This window comes from Dipodomys spectabilis, unplaced genomic scaffold (assembly GCF_019054845.1).
Source record: "Dipodomys spectabilis isolate Male_0828 unplaced genomic scaffold, ASM1905484v1 ptg000002l, whole genome shotgun sequence".
Taxonomy (NCBI): domain Eukaryota; kingdom Metazoa; phylum Chordata; class Mammalia; order Rodentia; family Heteromyidae; genus Dipodomys; species Dipodomys spectabilis.
Genome location: NW_024870679.1, coordinates 30,537,726 through 30,559,786, shown reverse-complemented (window position 1 = coordinate 30,559,786; position 22,061 = coordinate 30,537,726). Strand labels below are relative to the sequence as shown.

Genomic DNA, 22,061 nt, shown 5'->3' with positions numbered 1-22,061 from the left:
TGTGTGTGACATATCTTCCTAAATACAAGGTAATAGAGAAAAAGGGATTAGTAAAATATTCTCTACCTCCAAGAAGCTCACAGTTTGGTAGGAATAGAAAACAGTTGATTAGATGTTGTATGATAGAAGCTGTAAAGTTATAGTAGAATGAAGGAAAGACAATAAATATTCAGTTAATATGTAGACAAACCCTCCTATTACAGAAAGAAGTGCCCCAAATTTACCATTATTAAATGTTTCCTTTGCATTTGTAGAAAATAATGTGCTGATTTATTTAGGATTTTTTCTCACTTTAGTATCATAATGTCCCTATCTGACACAGATATATTTTTTCCATTAAATTCCTAACATATATGCATTGTTTTCCATAGCAAGTTACTGGCATAACAGAGATTGGCTAACTTGCCATGGAAACTTATATATCTGTCACACTTTCTACACAATGCCATCATCTTTTGTTTCTTTCCAGGTAATTAGAAATACCAATAAGATGTGCTCAATAGTTACCTTGTAATGAACAGAAACATGTACATAGCTGCCATAGATTTGAATAAGTAGTTATTAATTTACAGAAAAATGACAAAATACTACCAGCATCCGAGAACAGTCCAATATAGAAACACAAATGGATAATCACTATTGTAAAACACTTAATTGCTGCCAATTTATAAGACTGATAAAATTTCAGAAATTATAAAGAAACACAATTTTCAAAGTGTCTATATATAACTGATGAGTAATAAAGCTACTCATTAAGCAGAATTAAACTGTATTGTCACAATATAGTAATACTTTTATCCATCTAAATATATGAAAACTCAACTGAAAATTTATGCAGATGCTACAAAAATGTTCTGAGGGGGCAGTGGTTCTGGGGTTTAAACTCAGTGACTTGAATTGACTTCAGTTTTCTTTCTCAGCTGGTGTTCTTTCATATGAACCATGCCTGTAGCCTGGCTCATTATTATTATTGTTATTGTTGTTGTTGCTGTTGTTATTTGGGAGATTAAGTCTCATGAATTTTTCTGCCTGGGCTGTTTGTGAAACATGATTCTCTGGATCACAGTGTCCTAAATACCAATACCTGGCTTATAGAAGATTTTTATACATTTAAAAAAAATTCAACCACTAGTACTAAGTAGTTTAAATAGAATTAAAGTTAATATATACCATTTCTTTGTGCTATATGCTTTCCTTTATCAGAGGTATATAATTATACATATTTTCTTTTGTTTCCCCATTTCTCTTTCCCATGCTTCCACATATCTGTAAGCTGTCAAACACACACACACACACACACACACACACACACACACTAAAAACTAAAAAACAAACAAAAAAAACTTCAAAGTTGCCCAGATATATACAAATGCCTAATTTACTGTTTTTCTTCTTTTCTTGTTTCCTTTTGGGGTTGTACTTGTTCTAGAGCTTGATCTTAGAGCCTGGGTACTGTCCATGAGCTTTTTTGCTAAAGGCCAATGCTCTATAATTTGAGCCACAGAACCACTACTGGATTTTTACTGGTTAACTGGAGATAAGTTTCATGGATTTTTCTGCCCAGGCTGGCTTTGAACCACAATCCCCAGATCTCAACTTCCTGAGTAGCTAGGATAACATTGTGAGCCACTGGTATCCAGCCTAATTGACTTTAAATATATCTTTTATTTTGAAATTTCATGCGCATGAATAATTGATACATGGAGAAAACTTTTGAGAAAAATATCTGAAATTATTTTAATCAAATCAGTAGGAAATGTAATTAAATATCAAAAAGCAGGTGACAAAATAATAAGTGTACTATACAGTATCTTAATAAAAGTTTATAGTAAGTGTAGAAATTATTATGCTAACATTTCCAGAATAAGTAAACATGACATAAATGTTACCATACATAGATAATCTGAAAAAATGTATAGTTCCTTGATAATAGTTCTTACATTAAATGATACATTTTAATTCTTCCTTGACTATATATATATATGTATATATATATATATATATATATACATACACATACACAAATATATGTTTAAGGAACCTTTTGTGCATGCAGATTTGACTGGAATTAAGCTAAATTGTGACCAATACACAAAACTTTAAAATTATTCTTATACTTTAGAAGATATTTATACAAATGCAACTTGAAATATAGATTATTCTTTTCAGATTATTACTTCTAAGTCCTTCATATGAAATGAACGACTACAATTTAAAATGATCATACATGTGATCTAATATAGAATCACTTTACTGATCCACTGAGGCCTGTTGAGTTGGCATGTATTTCATAACTTCAGCCTTTCTTTTGGCATCTTGAAGATCTACACAGGCTTTTTCAAATTTTATCATATCAAACACAAACTTTTCTTCACAATGTCTTTTATGTATTTCTTTAGCCCTTTGGAAAAATAAGAGAAATAATCAAATGATATATATTTATGTTACTAAAACCACAGCAAACATTTGTTACTACTCATAATTATATGTCTTTAAAGATGGGGTAAAAGTAAGCAGATGGGGAAAAGTCAGAGCTCATTTAAAGAACTTAAACTGTGAATCTACATAAACTATTGCCTAGATCCTCAAAAAGGCATGTGATAAAGGCCAAGGAAATAAATATAAAGAATTAAGAATGACAATGATTAAAATACATTAAACTTATAAACTGTGATGAACAGAGATCCCTTTGCAAACTACTAAAAGATAATGCTTTTTTAAAATAAATTACAGAGAATACAACTATTCTTTTGGAGTTTAAACTAGATTTAAACTTAAGTTCTATGATTTTAGACAAGATATTCAAGCTCTCTGCACATTTTTTTTCAGTGTAGAGAAGAGAACAAATTCAACTTATAAGATGTAGAAGGAAGTTAAGGAACTAGGCTTTGAAAATAATCGAGTTGACTAGGGCCTTAGTAGTATGTCAACGGCTTTGGGTGCAATCCTCAGCAGTAGACAAAATAAAATAAAAACAAATACAAAATAAAAATGTGAAGCAAATGAATCAATACACTTGAAATCCATTGAGAAAACACTGCCAGTTAATTTTCATTCAAGGAAATTTAATTACTACTATTATGAGTCCTGGAGCTCAAGAGAGCTTTAAAGTCTAGAGTTCATATCTGTATATGTAGTAAAGAAAAATCACTGAAAATCTACTTGTATTAAGGGTATATGCTCATTCTAAAATGTATATTAAAACAACCCTCCTAAAAATATAAACTGTAGATAAATTTGAATGTAATTGCCTAAAAAATGAAAAATGAGAAATACCTATATATGTATATATACCTACACATACATTTCATTATCAAATAATTGGAAAATGAAATAAAAATTCCACTTAGAATATGAATAGAGTATCATACAATATTTATGTCTAAGTTTAATAAAGTGAATGCAAGGTCTATACCTCCAAATTTAAAAATATTATTGAAATAGGTTCTAAATTAATACAAGATCTTTTTTTACCATGTTCAAGAATTATACAACAAGATTACTAATCTCTCCCTTTTTCATAAAAATACATATGTACTTACACATAAATATATAAAACAGATAAGAATATTTTAGTATGAATTCACATTTAAATTTATTTTAAATATATTTAATTTAGAATTTTTTTGAATGCATTATATTTCCATGTTTCTAATTTATTAAAATATATTAAGCTTGAAATTTATTTGCAAAGGACCCAGCAGAAGCAAAACAGCCTTGCAAAAAAGGAAAACAAAGCTAGAATCTTTTTCTCTCCTGCATAACAAATTTCCATAGTTTTAGCTTACAAGAACCTCCTATTATTTCATGGCTTTTATGATTTAGAAGTGAGCACAGTGTGGTTAAGTTGGTTTTCTTGCGTAGGTTCCATAAACATATTATCTAGGGTTATGGATTTCCTTCAGGTGTTGGTGTCTTCTTCCAGGATTATTCTGGTTTTTGTAAGAATTTTGTTCTAAGGCATTTTTGTGCTGCCTTTCTATTTTTACAAATATGCAATGCCAAGTCAAATCCAATTCATACTTAGAATCTCTCTCTCTTGCTTCTGTACTTAAAGGCTAATGTAATTACCTCCAACCCAGAATCATTTCTCTACTTTAATGTAGATTAATTAATATTCTTAATTCCATGTACAGAGACCCGACAACAGCAATGTCACAGGTATGGAAATCTACATTTCTGAGCATGAGAGCATTGTATTCATTTTTTTTGTGTACCATTATTCTAACATAAAGTTTGTACAACCTTAGAAAAGGGATGATTAGCTTTGAACATGAAAATGGGAAACTAATCTTAAAACACTAAAAGAAAAAGTTAGGATGAATTCACAACGATTAAAATTCTTCAGATGTTGACATAGTAAGTTGAATAAATTCAATACTGAGGGTTTACCATTTCTTTGGGACAAAAAGACAAAGTGGGTTATTAAAAAAGAGAGGCCAGAATGGTGCTTGGTTTGGAAGCTTTGGAGTTGTTTTGAAATTGCTCTTGTAGTTAATGAGTGAAAGAAGATACAACTGTGAGAGCAGATAAAATTGGAGGTCATAAGATTCACAGTGTTCTGAATCTGTAGGCCAGGCATCTTTCAAGTATTTCAACATGAATACAAGAAATGAAGGTAGATAATTCGATTTCAAAGTGGGAACTGATAGTGAAGCATTTTCAAGCATTGTAGGGATAATGAAAGGAAAAGACTCTTGAAACATTGCATAGAAAGAACTAAGAACATTCGAAGAACTGGAGTCCACAATGGATATAACTTACAGGTACATAATTGAATTTTTTCAGAAATGAATGTCATCTCATGTATTTGAAGTGTGTGGTGAAAGCAAAGCAAGAAAAGAGCTGAAAAAATATTTTAGCCAAGACAAGAGCTGACAATTTTGTAGGTGAGACAATTCCAAGTGATAAGATCTTTATGTGTCTAGGCAATCAGTTAATGCATATTAAATAGGTAATGATTGTTTGGAATTCAAACATATTCATGCTAGCTAATTGAAAGCATAACTCTTATCAAATTATAATTTATCATAATTATCACAAGGTTGGAGAAAAGTTTTATAAATCAGTAAATGGAAATCACAGGGAATATAAATGGAAATGTGAGAGGTCAGTTGGTAACCAAATAAGAACAAAAAGAAAATAACTGAATAGCTATCTTAATTTCTCAATCTTTTATACTTACTTAAAACACTGCTGTTTTGTCCAGAATGGTAGCAACACTTTCTCATATTGTCAATATCTTGGAAAATACCATGATTATCTTTTATATGACATCTAGACTCAGATATCTCATATTCTGCTCAATTCATATTTTAATATTCCTGTGGCTATTTTATCAATGTTCTAAGTGAAGAGTTTCCTGCTGCCCTACTCTGCTCTTTTGTTCTCTTCTTTCCACATGGTAGGATTAGAGAGCTGAATTTTCAGTAATGACTTCACTAATTACTGGACTTCATTAGAGTCACCAAGTAGACAGATTAATAAGGAATCATCAACATAAAATGTATCATAACCAAAATGTTTTGAAGGATTTAGATAAGACTTTATTTTTGAGTTAGTTTCTTTCTATTTATTAATATTTAATCTTTAAAACATGTAGATTAAAAAATCAGTGCATATTACACATAACCAACACATTGCTTTAATCTTTTGCTTGCAAGGATAAAGCCTTTTCAGCAATTTATAAGAGAAGTCAACTCAGTTATGATATACTGGGAAGCCCATTTGACTATTTATCCTCTACAAATTAGTAATATGGATAAATGCTCAAATAAGTGTGATAAAAACTAAGCTAATTAAATCTCTCCAATGTTCATTAGACTGTGCACTAGACTGCATTCGATATATCAAACAGTTGATATTCATGGACTTTCCTAAAATACAATTTTTAATAAAAGCAAATTATAAAAAATATTTGAAAAATAAGATATATTTGTATAAAGCATTCTAAGGAAAATATTTTAAATATCAGCAAAGGAAAAATATTTTAAACATTTTTACATATATATTGCATAAATAACACATAAACAGCTTAAAATATTAACAACAAGGAGAAGGCAAATGTATTATTCAAAACTCTTATAACAAGCTATTTTATTTAAAATTTATAAGAACTTAAACACTATAAAAGTCTATATTCTTACATATGCCATATGTGTGTAATATACACATACATATATACAGATATATATATATTCATAGCTTAGGTATTAAAAATATTTCTGGGATAAGGTTGTGGCTTTATAAGCTTTAAAATATCAATATATCAGGAAATACTATTGAAAAGCATGTGAACTAAGCATTATACTGGGCCCTAAAAAAGAAAATGGAACATATTATTTCATAAACACTTTACAATCTATTGTATGTGCTCTCATAAAAACTACTATAATTGAGATTTAAATAAAGTGTTATGGAATCACAGTAAAGAATGAAAGGGACTAAATTTTAGCTGGGTGGAAATTAGAAGTAAAAATGCCATTTTTGTTGACTTCTATAGGATTAGAAAAGCCGCAGTTATTCCTATGTACCAACTTGGGTAAAGACTGGAAAATAATTTAGCATATCTTTAGCAAAGATTGTGCTTAGGTATGAGAAGATGACAGAAGGTACAATAGGAAATATAGTATCATATACTATAGATAAAACACATTGCTTGAAATCCCATTCAGAGATTACATTTCTTTCTTTGAGGGATTGCAAACTATCAATGTACTTACTGACAATGGCATGATGAGTGATCTGTTTTATTTATTTACAGGTTATTTATTTATTTACAGGTTAGCAAATGGGAAGGATGGAGAGCAGAGATGGATATGTCAATGGAAGGATAATATGAATTCTTAGAATCATTATGAATATTGGAATTAGAAAAGGAGAGGTAGAGTTTTTAAAGGATTTATTTGAAACTCCTTTAATATAAGATGGATATGAAACATATTGCATATGCCACTGACAAAATTCAGTTGTGAAAGGGATATTTCTAGCACTAATCAAGAGGAAATGACAATTTTACTTTTAACAATAACAACTATATGTGAGTAGGCTTTGTTAGTATGTTTGAGATGTGGAGAATTGTTTTTTGTTCAGACTTTGGTAATGATACATTACTACACAATTATCCTCTTTGTCAGTTTCCAGTTTCCAATGTATAGTTTGCCATATTATAAACAAAAACTCAACATTTCATGTGTAATATTTACATTGAAATAACTTTTAAACTTTTGTTATACTTAAATTGTACTTACCTAAGTTCCTTCATTTGCTTAAGCAAATGCCTTTGATGTTTTTCTTCTTTATGTTGTTCCTGAGTAGAGTGGTATTTCTGTTTTAAGATCGCATCATTCTTCTTCATTCTATCTACTTTATCCATTCTTTTGGACATAAGAATGCGCTCATTACTTATGTTTTGGACCAGGATACGATCGCGAATCTTGAGGTTTTTCTCTTTGAGAAACTGAAATCCTCTATGTCTAGCTTTTTTAAGGCAATGGAGTCTGTCCTGATAACATTGCTTTAGGCATTTTTGAACTGTCTCATTGTCTCTTATGAATCGCTGTTGTGTAGTATATCTTTTATTATTTAATTTTTCATGAATATTCATGTTACGTGTTCTTTGGGCAACTTGTGCCATGGCTGTTGCTGTTACTTTTTCTTTATGTTGCTCTTCCTTCTTTTGTGTGATGAAGTACTGATCTATATCATTAAATATTTGGAATTTTACACTAGTACTCTGTGTTATATTTTTCACTGAGAGTGGGTCTTTTTTAATTATTGGTTCTGAATGTGAGGTGGAAAATAATTCAGCATATGGGGGAAAATAAACTTGTCTTTCCTTTTTCAATAATGTAACATACTTCAATTCATCTGAAGTATATATGGGTAGTTTAAAGGTTGATAGCTGAAAACTGTCATCCAATCGTCCATTCTTAGTTTCACCTCCAAACTCCTTCTGACCTATATCATACAGCAAATAAACATGGAAGATCAAAGTTTATTTTCTGTCTTTTCATGATCTACTTTCTAAGTAACTCACAATGTATTTGGCCTTATTCAGCAGAAACACACACACACATATATACACATACACATACACAAATACATACACACCCAGTCTCAACCCCCACTGAGGAAAGAAGCATTGGAATGGATCTTTTCTTTTCTTTTCTTTTCTGTTCTTTTCTTTCTTTTCTTTTATTTTCTGCCAGCCCTGGAGCTTTCTCAGTTTACATTTTATATGTTTAAGATATATATCTTATATATACATTTATGTATATTATATGTATATATTTTAATGTTTTAAACAATACTACATATAAGAAAGATAATAGTATTTCTCATTCTGTTTCTGGATAATTAATGTATATCTAATACCTTCCAGAGTCATCTATATCATCACAAAAAAGCGGGCTATCTGTCTTCCTTAAATCTGAATAGTAATTGAGTGAGAAAAAAAGATATTTTCTGTCTGCATATGTGTTAGACAGTTTGCTTTATGCGGTCCTTCATTGGCAGACACTTGGGTTCTTTCTATACCTTAGCTATTGTGAATAATGGAGCAATAAGTACGGTATAGCAGATTTCTCTATATGATACTGATTTATGTCCTTCAAGTTTATACCTAGACAAGGAATTATTTAGTCATATGATGACAATTTTTTTAATCTTGTGGAACCGCCAGGTTGTTTCATTAAGTTGCTGTACAAATTTACATTGCCATTGTGCTCCTGGGGGAGCACATACATAATTCACATTCCCACAAGAGTTGTTTCCTTCAGATCCTAATCTACCCTTGTTGTCCCTAGTCATCATAATAACCACCCTAACACATGCGAGTAATGTCTCATTATGGCTTTAATTTTTAACTATTTGGCAATTATTTATGTTTAATTTAATTTCATAAGCCTGTTGGCCATGCACACACTTCCTAGGGAAAAACTTTGATTCAGGTCCTTTGCTTACTTTTTGGTTCCATTACTTGATTTTCTACTAGAATTGTTATGAGTTCTTTATATATTTCACAACTCTATCTATCTATAATAAATAGATAGATAGATATGGATATATATATATATATATATATATATATACTTAGTTCTATATGTGTTTCACAAATAATTTATCCTATTCCTTATATTGTCTTTTAACTTGATTATTTCCTTTGCTATGTAGGTAATTTTTTGTTTGAAATACTCACTTGTTTATTTTGCTTTTGTTCCTTGTTGTCTTTTAGTAACAAATAAAAAAATCCTGTTGGTAAGAGTGATGTCAAAGAGCTGTTCCTACATTCTCAGGAGTTTCATGGTTTCAAGACAATGTTTAAATCTCCAAACAATTTTTGATTGATCGTTATGCATCATGTGAATTAGGAATCTTGTTTTTGTTTCTTTTTTGGCCTGGGAATATCCAGTCATCCCAATATCACCTTTCAAGAAGGCTGCTCTTCTCCAGTGTATATGTTATGGGAGGTACATTTTCATTAATTAATGTTATATAGGTGGTTTATTGATAGGTTCTCTGTTTTGTGCTATTAATTTCTTTCTTTCTTTCTTTTACCTTCTTGGCGGGGGCAGTACTATGTTTTAAACTCAAGGCCTGTGCTTACTAGGAAGTGCTCTGCCTACTAATAAGCCACTCCATCACCCACTGGTTTCTTTCTGTTTTATGACCATAAAGTTAAAAAAATGAATGAGGTACTTTTAGATAGACATTTTCTCAAAAACACTATGTATTTTACATGAAAGGTGGAAATGCTGTAAGATATGTAAATATAAGTCAAACAAGCAAGTTGAAAACACAAATTAATTAAACATTTTAGGAACACATTTTTCCAAAGAGGGAAGATATCTCTTTGCAATGAGAACTACAAAACATTCATGAAAGTAATTTGAAATATAGTATATGATATAAACTTCTTTCTATATTGCATTAGACATTTTTTATAAATTCCCTTCTGACAACTTTATTTCCCCATGACTTTGTGCTTTGCCTATGGTTTAATCTTGTCAATAGCATCAACAATTTTATTAGATCCTGCTGAGAGCATTATGTTAAAATTGATTATTCTAGCAAGTTACAACATAAAAAATTTCAATACAATCATAAGTCTATACACATAGTACTTTTGTGTTAGTATTGCCAGTATATTATCATATTATATTAAGAAAGAAAATTACAAAAATAATGTATAAATGGTTGCTAATGTATATATAGATATATATATATATACGTGTGTGTGTGTGCATATATATATATATATATATATATATATGAAAGCTTTTTATGTACAAGAGTGGCTCTGTATCCAATAAAAATAACTTTCAATAACAATAAATCTCAAGCTATTTTTATTTCTGACTTAAGTAATTGTCAATAAATATAAATCCAGTGAGACAGCCTAAAGGTCAACTGTCCATATGCATATAAGGCAAGCACTGTTATCAGTAACATTACCTTGCATTGACATTATAGACATAAAATAATGCAAGCTGTCATGTCATGGTATAAATAGAAAGGGAAAAAAGTGACACAACGTCAACTATGACTCAAGCTTACTTAACAAAATGTCCAAAAATAAAATAATATATACTTTCCAAACATTGCTTTACACACTGCTATTGAAATAATTCTTTACCTAGCTTAGTGGGTCATATGAGAAAATGACTACATTTTATTTAATACCCATATAATATTTTTTAAATTTCTGAGAAAATGGAATTTGCAGTTTGAAATGCAGGATTAGAGATAAAAATCACTTAGCTATTGACTTAAACAGTTGTGTTAATCTATGAGGGTCAGACATTAAAGTCACTTCTAACTACATAGAAAGAAGAGGTTAGGTTACAATTTCTTGATGAGAAACTGGGTACACACATAGGTGTTCTCAGAAACCCATGACTAAATCAAAATGCTTACTAGACCAAAAGTCATCCTAACACTCACCTTAAAGATAATAAACAAATTGCAATTGTTAATCAAATAACATTACAAAAAATCTTATCATGCAAAAGCTGTTTATAATGGTCTTATCAAAAAACATAAATCTCTTTTTTTGGGGGGGGTAGGGGCATTCAACTCCCTCAAGTAAAACAATGGAGTCATGAGGGAAAGTGATGAGAATGGTGATGAAATTTACACCAAGTTACTAATAAAAAAAAAAAAAAAAAGCAGAGAAGTTATCATCCAATCATAGAGACAGTAGTCCCAGTGTAGACACATCCTAACACACTCTCTGGCCCCCAAAGTAGTGTAAAATACAAATATGCTCAGAAGATTTTCAGTTTCCTTGGGAGTGAATGGAAAACTTCATACATATAATAACAAAACATGAAGCATTCCTTGACTCTTAATGTAGATTTAAAAATGCATTAAAATAATCTTTGGTCTCTTTGTCAGGGCCTAAAATCTGTAATATAACATTTATTTATTTATTTATTTATTTTTATTGTGCCAATACCAGTAAACTCAGAGCTTCACACTTCTCCTTGGCTTTTCCCCTCAGAGTTGGCACTATTTGATTAACGCCATCTGTCAGCTCAACATTTATCTAAAAGCATAAAGTTAGGCTTTGTTTAATCAATGAACCACTTCTTCCTTACAGAATCTAGTAAATTTCTAATATACAAATCATGATGAGATACAGTTCCTTGCTCCCTACTCTCACCCCCACTTTCTTTTGTGGTTATATATTCAGTTAAAATATGTAGAGAAAAAAGATGCTGAGTAAATCCTCACTTTCAGCATTTGGAATGGCCAGACAAGTTTCCATGCTGTATTTCTAAATAAATCTCTTCAAAAGCTCTTCAGTAGATGAATGGATCAAGACAATGTGATATATATATATATATATATATATATATATATATATATATATATATATATGTATATATATATATATATATATGGAATTCTATGCTTCCGTCAGAAAGAATGACACAGCCGTATTTGTTAGGAAATGGAAAATTTTGGAAAAAATAATATTAAGTGAAGTAAGCCAGACCCAAAGAAATATAGGTCCCTCATTTGCAATAATTAGTGTACATCTATGATAATTTTATCAGATGAGTAGAAAAGCTAAAAAACTATGTACATGTGAGCATATAAGATAATATTAAGTGAAATGAACCCCAAGATATGGACACAGAAGACTTTCTTGTTGTTGTTATTTTTAATGTACTTGTAATTTTTTTGTTCCTTTGAATGTTCTTCCCCCTATTGCATATCCCCTGTTGTCATTGTACTTGATTTTGGTACCCTGCATCTTGTATATACATTTGTCTAATTTGGCAAGGGGAAGGGGAATAACAAAATGCTGAGACAAGGACACAGGATGACCCATTGTAACAATGATACTCACAAGACACTATGCTGGAAGTAAATTTTACAATTTGGGGGCAGGGTGGTGTGTGAAGGAGGTGGGAGAGGAAAGGGATAGTAGGAGAAAAACAAAGGAGGGGGTATAAATACTACACAAGAAATGTACTCATTGCCTTACTTATGTAACTGCAATCTCTCTGTACAGCATCTTTACAACAAAATAATTTTTTAAAAAAAGGAGAAAGCACTAAGCCAAAAAATATTTACAAAAAAATCACATCTAAGAGGTCCTAGTGATTCAATTTCCAACGTGGAAATAAGTAGAAGTGTTAGAAGCCTCACAGAATTTTTAGAGGGCATATATAGTCAATTGTAAATTAGATATGTAGGATTCTTAATTGCTACTTTTACTCCTATTCGAGTTCATTTTTCTTACTTCTGCATTATTTATCTACTTCATTTCAGTTGTAATTCAGCCTGATGTTTTAATGATTCTTCTATTTTACCTTCTTTTTAGATAATATGCCTACTATATTAAAAAGTATGTGACAATTTATCCAGTCTTGGATCTCAATTCTCAATTTCAGTGTTTTATTAATGTAAAAGACAGCAATTTTCCCCTATGACAGCTACTTAAAATTACATGATTTCAACAAAGAGCTAAATAACTGAGCTTCCTAAATCCATTTTGAGTCTTTCATTAATTTATCTGTCTATCCTTCTAACCTTTCATTCATAGTTTTAATAGCTTGTAAATCAATACTCACACATCACAAATAAGGAAGTTCTTATTCAAACTCATGTTCTTAGATTTTATCATAAATTTTGTTTTCATTTTGGTTTTAAAATACATTACTCATCCCTCTTTAATCAATATGTGTTCTAGTTAACATAGCAATTATATCAAACATACATGAAATATCAACACACAAATGTTAACATTTGCTGTATTTAAAGGAACTTTTCTAAGTAAGAGAGATGAGGTAGATTCTAAGAAGAGCATGTTAACAGATTTTATGAAACTTTTATGATAGTTGGAAAAAACAGATATCAAACTCATAAACCAAGTATAAAATAGACTCCAGACACAACAACCAGGATTAAGTGGCAGGTTGCAAAGTTCTAGTAATTACATAGGATGGACAGCATATATTGTTCAAATAGACAAGAAAGAACAAGTCATAAAAACTCATGAGAATTTGAATGCTCCAGGAAAGAGATGATACCACAAAGGCACAAAAACATTTTGATAATGTTAGAGGTAAAAGATAAGACACTCAGAAGACAATGAGCAAGAGGGTTTGGGTGTTAGATGTTTAGACAGTGTTCAGATTCTATGTAGCACTGCAGATCACAGAAAGAAGGTTAAGCTGCGAAGTTATAAATGTGATTTTACCTTGAAGAGAACAGTTTTGAATTTTGAATGCAATAGTATAAGGCAGGAGAGGAATAATACATTAAAAAAGGTTCAGACAAACAGTAATAGGGAAGGCTAAAGGCTATGAAGTTGCAGAATAATAAGATGTGGGGTATGCTTTACAGATAGATATAAGACTTGCTCATTTATTAGACAGCATAAATAATCAGGATGAATGGTTGCATTTTGTTCAAGAAAATAGGTGGAGAGTGAGATTGTTTTGAAAAAATCAAGAGGAAAAGCATATTTGGTAAACTAGAACAAATGTTTATATTCATTTTTTTCAGTATATAGTTTTGATATATAAACATGTATACTAATATTTCACCAATCTGGTGTTACGTATAATTTATCCATAAATTAAATTCATTAGTTCTGGACTATTTCAAAGTATTTTTTATTGTAAAGATACTGCACAGAGGGGTTCCAGTTACATGAGTAAGGTAGTGAATACATTTCCTATTTCCTATCACGCCTTGTTACCCTTCCTTTATTTTTCCCCTACTATCCCTTCCCTCTCCACCTCCCCATCTCCTCCCTCCCCCATTCCCCAGAAGTTGTAAAGTTCGTTGTCAACATAGTGTTTTGTAAGTCTCATTGTTACAATGGATCAACCTGTATCCTTGTTTCAGCATTTTGTTATTTCCCATTTTGTTATTTCCCTTCCCCTCTGAAAATTAGAAAAATGTGTATACAAGATGCAGGGCACCAGAATCAAATACAGTGACAACAGGGGTTATACCATAGGGGGAAGAACATACTAAAGAAACAAAAAAAATTACATAGTACATTAAAAACAACAGCAACAATGAAAAAACCTCCTGTGTCCCTATCTTGGGATTCATTTCACTTAGCATCATCCTATATGGTCATATGTACATAGCTTTTGACCTTTTCTGCTTGTCTGGTAAGATTATCCTAGACGTTTACTAGTTATTGCAAATAATTATATTAAATGAAATATTTTGTTCTTAAAACAAGGTTAGAAAATTTAATACTACTTGTTACCACTCACAGGAGAAACTGATACATCTCCATTCTTTTTATTAACTTCAAGATAAATTTTGAGATGAAATTTCCATTTCACTACCTAAATGCTTTTCAAACTGAAGTTTTTTTTACATAAGGACAGCTCAATAATTTATTTTGAATAAAGTTTCATCATGAAAGAGAAATTTGTATAAGCTTATTACATTAGTACTATATGTAAACTTCTCTAAGAGGAAAAAATACTGGATAATATCATAGTCAGTTCATTTTTTCTCTTGTCTAACTCTTGTATGAATCTTTTAGATTCACAGCATCACAGAGGCTACGCTAGTATTATTTGTGGTCAACAGAGCTTCCTTGGCTCTTCTAAATGTAGATTTATTAACCATCTGTGAAGAGCCAAATGCTCTAAGCCTATTTTAAAATCAGTGTGGGTAGGATCTGAATATTCACAAATGAGTGGAAATAAGTTGTGATTAGCAAACCTGACTGGAATCTTATCACAAGTGGCTGCCCTTTTATCGTCCAATGATTTTTAGGTAGTTTTGAGTACAAGTGAAGCAAACGCTATTAGGGTGGAAACAAAATATAAGATAGCACACAGTGGCATCAACTTTTCCATCAAGTTTTGCGTTTTCTATTTGTGAGTGTGTCAGTGTGTTTATTGTAAAGATGATGTACAGAGGGGTTACAGTTACATGACTAATTAATGAGTATGTTTCTTGTCGAACATTGTTACTCATTCCTTTGTTGTTCTCCCACTATCCCTTTTTGCCCTCACTCCCCGACTCCGAAGTTGTAAAGTTCATTTCCAACATAGTGTCCTGTGAGTATCATTTTTACAATGGGTCAACCTGTGTCCTTCTTTCAGCATTTTGTTATTCCCTTTCCTTTCCCCAAATCAAATAAATGTATATACAAGATGGGAAGTATCAGTGATTGCCAGGAATAAACCAGTGGAAAAGGAAAAATGAAATAAATTAAGAAGAAAGAATTAGATATGTACATTGGTGACAACAAGGTCAACACTCCCCCCCCCCCAAAAAAAATAAAAGGTCCTGTTGTTTCCATGTCTTGGAGTTCATTTCAATTAGCATCATTTTGTATGGTTATATATACATATGTATTGAGTTATTGTGATCCTCTACAAGGACTATCCTTGACATATACTAATTATTACAAATGAGGGAAACCATAGAGCCTATGTTTCTTTGGGTCTGGCTTACTTCACTTAATAAGATTTTTTCCAAGTCTTTCCACTTCCTTATGAAAGGGGCAATACCATTCTTTCTGATAGAAGCATAAAATTACATTGTGTATATATACCATGTAAAAATGCCATTGGAATTATAGATATACTTGTCTTATTCCTTAGGAACCACGTGAAAGGGTTTGGGGTGGAGTGCTCCCAGGCCCACTGTTCATCCACTCAAACTTTGGCATAAAGAGATTGCCTAAAAGACGGAACAAAGGTAACAGCACAGAAAACATCCCACATGCTACATCTTGGGGTTATGATTGCAATGGGTTATAGATGCAGAGGAATTATCTCTCTCACTTTATTAATACTTTATTTTAAATCAGTCTTAATGAATTGATAGCCTCTAGAACAATGGAACATGATTTTCTTCTGCTGTTTTAAGCAGTCACATTTGTGATACATTTTATAACAGTTACAGGAAACTAAAATGCCTTGTGAAACTTGGCTTTCATTTGTGAAAAAAATTATTAATTCATTACCTTATTTATTATATAGTTTTTTAACTCAATTTCAATAGTGATTGCTAAGTATTTGCTCACTCTAACTAATATAATTTGTTTGCACAGTGTCTTTCATTATAATTCTTTTAATTTCTGTAAACTTTGTCATAAAGCTCTTATTTTATGATTTTAGTAATTTGATTCTTTCTCAAAAACATAAACATGCACACATACACTACATACGAACACACAATCTTTGTTTTTCAGTACTGCATATTTTCATAGCACCATTTTCACTCCTTCAATGATTATGCTTGATATTTTCACAATGGTTAGGGACATAAAAAATTGAAGTTAAAATTAACCTCATATTTTAATTTTAATTAATTCTACTAATTATATTCTAAAATAGAAATTTTATGCAATTACAGTTTTTCATAGATATAACCCAATGTTAAGAGTTTTTCTGTTATTGCACTAATTTCTGTTTATGTGGACGATATAAGTCATAACTTCTACCAAAGATAAGCCCCCAAATCTAAGCAGAGTAACACAGTGATATTTTATCTATTTTTCATCCAATAACCATTACCAATGTGAATCACGGGAACCTTGCATATTTGTTAATAACACTTATACACCAACATAGCAAAGCAGGAAAACAGTGATTCTCCTCATTCACTCTAAAGTGCTGAGTCTCACTTTTGCTCACAAATAGTAGATAATGCTCACATGATCCCCACCTAACTACATGAAAAGCAAGCAATGGAATGAGGATATGGAAAATATGGTATTATTGTTTAGTATTGCAAAATAATTTCAAATATATATAATTTAAATGTTAATATTCTTTGTCTTAGCTAGTAATAACATTAAAATTAAGGCAAGTTGAAAATATAGAAACAAAATATAGCTTTGTTTGCTTTCAATTTTAAATCTCATTGCAAAGATCTTTAGTTTTATACACACATATGCTCTAATTGTTTGTCTGAAGTAATTTAGTTGTTGCTGTTTTATATCCTAGACTAAAATTTGGTAATTCTAGCAAACAATATAGCAGAATAGAGAAAGAAATAAGCACTGTTAAAATCGCCTAAAGACAAGTGGGTTGAAATCAGCAAGATATGATAAATTGGATGAATTTGAAAGAAAAATGTTGGAGGCAGAAAGTGTAATGTGTTTCAATGGGAACCATAAAATCTCCTTTAGAGTCTTCATTTCAGACTCATAAGTGGATTTAGAGCAAGACAGACTATGTAATGGAGAAAAATAACTAAAAATTGCCTAGGTCTGATCACAGATACTTTGATATAATGACCCTCAAATCATTAGCCCTTTGACCTTTTATTCTGAATAGAAAATGTTCTGAGAAATGTCTTTTATGTACTAGTTGGCACTTTCTGTAAGAGACCTGAATTTACTTTTTCATAGATACATATGAAACATAAGTGGTGTTCTGAAATAACTATAGAAGTTTGGCTCATACTCCAGCACTATTTATCATAAAGGATTAAAAAAGGTTAAGATAGCACACATTTTTAGGCTTCTAATTTCAATCAGGAATGTCATATCTTTGCAGTATAAATCGGAATGTACCTAACTTCTAATACTAAAAAGATCATTGTTCTTAAAAGATACAATACATATACATGAAATGTACTATTACTTTAAAATATCTTACTTGCAGTGAAATATCACTTTTATTAACTTCCATTAGTTATACGAGGAAGGGGGATTTCATTGTTACATTTCCACAAATGTTTCTAATAGATTCCAATCAATCTTACCCCCTCTATCTAGTCCTATTTTTTATCTGCTTCTCAAAACAATTCAACAGGTCTTATTATTCTATTTTCACTGTTGGAAAAAAATCTACTAGTAGCAAATTCAGCTTACTTCATCATCCTTGTTAGCTCAATTCCTTCCTGGTATTACACCAAACACAGGTTTTTCTTTTTTTTTTTAATTTTTATTTATTTTTTAGTTTTTCTTTACCCTCCCTTCACTCCTTACTGATCAGCAATTCTCACTGAGATTCTTGATCCTGTTTTTATATATTTATAATGGACATATCATTTTTCTAAAATGTGTATAGGTAGTGTAAAAATTAGGAGTTATAGTATTAGCTTAAATTAAAAGAAATGTGTTATTATTTGTTATCAGCTAATTACTAAAACAGGTAGTTGGTGTCCTATTTTAACCAACCTCTAAGATGTAACTTCTAATTCAGTTAGTTGATTTATTCAAGAATGCATTAAATAATATTTTATTTTTACTTATATTTACAAGTCACAAGTAGGTATGAGGAGCTTTAGTTTTAATTCATATTCTTGCAGTAATTCCACTAAAAATGTAATATCCATTTACAATAATAAAATACTACAATGTTACAGTTTTTCTTTTGTGCCGTTTTGTTTTTAGACTTTGTATGCTTAGATCTTGTATAAAAGTATGCATACAGGTGAGTGCTGGTGATTCACTTATATAATCCTAAGTATTCAGGAATCTGATCTGAAAATTGAGGTTTGAATGCAGGGTGAGGAGTAAACTATGAAAGATTCATTTCTCCAATTAACCAACAAAAAGCTGGAAATGGAGACATGGTGCATGTGGTAAAAATATTGGCCATAAAAAAAGGCTGAACAGAACCACGTGGGAGGATAAGACTGACTTCATGCAACAAGTAATAACTTAAATTTAGTGAAAAGTAAATCTATGTATAACAAATTACTCTACAAATTGCAAAATCTGTTTGATGTTGGAAGACAAAAGTTACAGTATCTGGGTTCTGAGCTAATCATTCTGTAAGAAGAAAAGGAAAGTAATTGTCAACTAGAGCTCCAGAAAGAACGTGCATAGATTATTTTCTAGGAGGAACTGATCTTATCTATTTAATATTTTTAGCAGGACAGTCCCTGGCTAAAGGATTGCTTATATTTAATAAATCCAATATTTAAGAGATATCATCTCTGAAAAATGTTATATAAGATAAACAACTCTGAAAATATAAAATAGAAATATTTCATAATATAAACAGTTGCTTCTCTGTATATTAAGCACATAAACCTCACCAGATACTTTGTTTGTCTGGACAACAGTGAATGTACTTCAAAGGAAGAGACCAGCAGAGCCAAGTCCTCTACTTCTTTAGTCTCTTACTGTGCATTTGATAGTGTTCGTAAAACTTGGTATTAAGGTAAGATTTCTAATTTCTGTTTCTACTTTGATAATTCAATGAGGTTAAATTGGTCTATAGAAAAGAGATAATCAGTAACATAAATATTATGGATGATATGAGTCAGAAGATGGATAATATAATTATATATTATTTTCCTTAAACATCAACAGACTATATATTACTGTTATGCATGGTTTGCTCATCTATATCATATTCATCCACAAAAATACCAGTATTCAAGTATAATGTTTTAAAGTTGGAATTATGGTAACATATGATATAAATATCACCTAGATGAATTTAACTCTGTTATAACCATTGAGCACCTTGTACTTTTTAGGTCAATTTTATACAATGCCTACTGTCTAGGAGTTGTTCAAGATCTGGAGATTTAAAAGCAAACAAGATATGTAACTGGTGTTATGCAAAATGTTACTTGAGGTTAATTTTGAGGGATATTATGTGATCCTGTTTATCAAATAATTTGGTTTATTTGGCAAGACTTCAAAGGCCCATGGAACCTTTAAAAATCTAAATAATGATGCTAAGTGAAATGAACCCCAAGATAGGGACACAAGAGGTTTTCTCTTTCTTACTGTTGTTTTAAATGTATTTATAATGAGCTATGTGAATTTTTGTTTCTTTTATATGTTCTTCCCCGATGTTAAAACTCCTATTGTCACTGTATTTAATTCCAGTGCCCTGCATCTTGTTTATACATTTTTCTAATTTGAGGAGGGGAAGGGAAATAACAAAATGCTGAAATAAGGATACAGGTTGACCCATTGTAACAATGAAATGTACAAGATACTATGTTGATAACGAATACAACTTTGGGGTAGGGAGGGAGGAGTTGGGGAGGCAGGGAGGAAAAGGATGGTAGGGGAAAAACAAAGGAGGAGGTAACAATGATTGATAGGAAATGTCCTCATTAGCTTACTCATGTAACTGTAACCCCTCTGATACAGTATCATTACAATAAAAATATATACTAAAAAATCTAAATAAAATTGGTTGTGTTTACCTGCACAATTTTAGAAATCGGGAGAGGTTTGTGTTTTTTTTATCATACTTGGAATTTTTTTTTAGATTTGCATTTGTGAACAAGGAAGGAAATCTGAAGACTTGGTACTTCAAGAGGAAAAGTGTCTAGAGAACAGGTACTATGAGGGAAGCTCCATATCATGAGGCCATAATTGCTCACATCCATCATCTGATAAATGCTCTTCTTTCACCTACTTGGAACTAGCTGCCTATTTTCAGACTATTCCGTTTTGGAAAGTGTTGGCTCATAGCCATGCACTCAAATTCTGTTTACCTTAGAAGAGAACAATAGTTGCCAGACCAACAATCTCTACTAGACTGTTTCTCTGTTTTACTTTTTTTAATTAGTTTAATTCATGGTTATTTATAGAGGTGATATACAGAGAGATTAAATGACATATTTAGCCATCTGCATATTGTAAGCAATTTTTTTTTGGGGGGGGGGGTCCGGTCATGGGGCCTGAACTCTGGGCCTGGGCGCTGTCCCTCAGCTCTTCAGCTCAAGGCTAGCGCTGTACAACTTGAGCCACAGCGCCACTTCCGGCTTTTTTCTTTTTGCTTATGTGGTGCTGAGGAATCAAACCCAGGGCTTCAAGCATGCAAGGCAAGCGCTCTACCACTGAGCCACCTTCCCAGCCCCCCATCTGCATATTGTAAGCTTAATGGTATCCAAGGTTAATTTGGGCTACAAAAGTTATATTACACAAATACTCTTATGCTAGTGTTCTTTTATATTTTGCATATAATCAATTTAAAAATTATAAATACAGTAAAAAAAGAAAATACTTTTGAATCATAATTTAGGATTTTATCATTCAAAAGATCAATTTGTTTCTGGTTCTTGCAATTAATATGCCTATAGATTCTAGAACTCCATAAAATAGAACTTCATAAATATTGGCAAGATTTTTAAAGTTAGTGCTTCCAACCCGGTGCTGTGCCTCACACTTATAATCCTAGTTACTCAGGAGTCAGAAATCTGAGGATTGTAGTTCAAAGCCAGCTTTGATAGAAAAGTCTCAGTGAGACTCATCTCCAATAAACTACTTAAAAAAAAAAAGCCAGAAGTGGCACTGTGGTTCAAGTTAGGGCTCTAACCTTGAGCACAAAGAAGCTCAGGGACAGCTGCCAGGCCATGAGTTCAAGCCCCATGACTGGAGAAAAAAAAATTAATGCTTCCATTCACACTTAACCTTCTCCAAAATGTTTCCTATCTTTTTCATTATTGAATTTGCTCTTATAAAGGTCACCATTGGCTTTCACATTCCAGCTTCAATAAATATTATCTTCTTTTCATATTTCAAAACTGTATAACTGGTATTTGACATAGACAAAAATTAAATTACTTTAATCAAAACACTTTTTAAAGTCAGATTACATTATAAATAATAAAATTAAAAAGAAAATGTTCTC

At 31.2% G+C, this 22,061-nt stretch overlaps 1 protein-coding gene across 1 annotated transcript in view; it reads right to left on the bottom strand.

The window, feature by feature from the left end:
* Positions 1–1,783: 1,783 nt before the first annotated feature.
* The window catches only part of Lrriq3 (leucine rich repeats and IQ motif containing 3), an 86,285-nt gene continuing 66,007 nt past the window's right edge, over positions 1,784–22,061 (bottom strand). Inside the window, exons 7-8 of the mRNA XM_042681381.1 lie at positions 7,251–7,959; positions 1,784–2,401 (exon numbers count right to left, since the gene is read on the bottom strand). Of these exons, the coding sequence (XP_042537315.1) occupies positions 2,251–2,401; positions 7,251–7,959 (860 nt within the window). The 3' untranslated portion in view covers positions 1,784–2,250. The remainder of the gene's footprint in view (positions 2,402–7,250; positions 7,960–22,061) is intronic.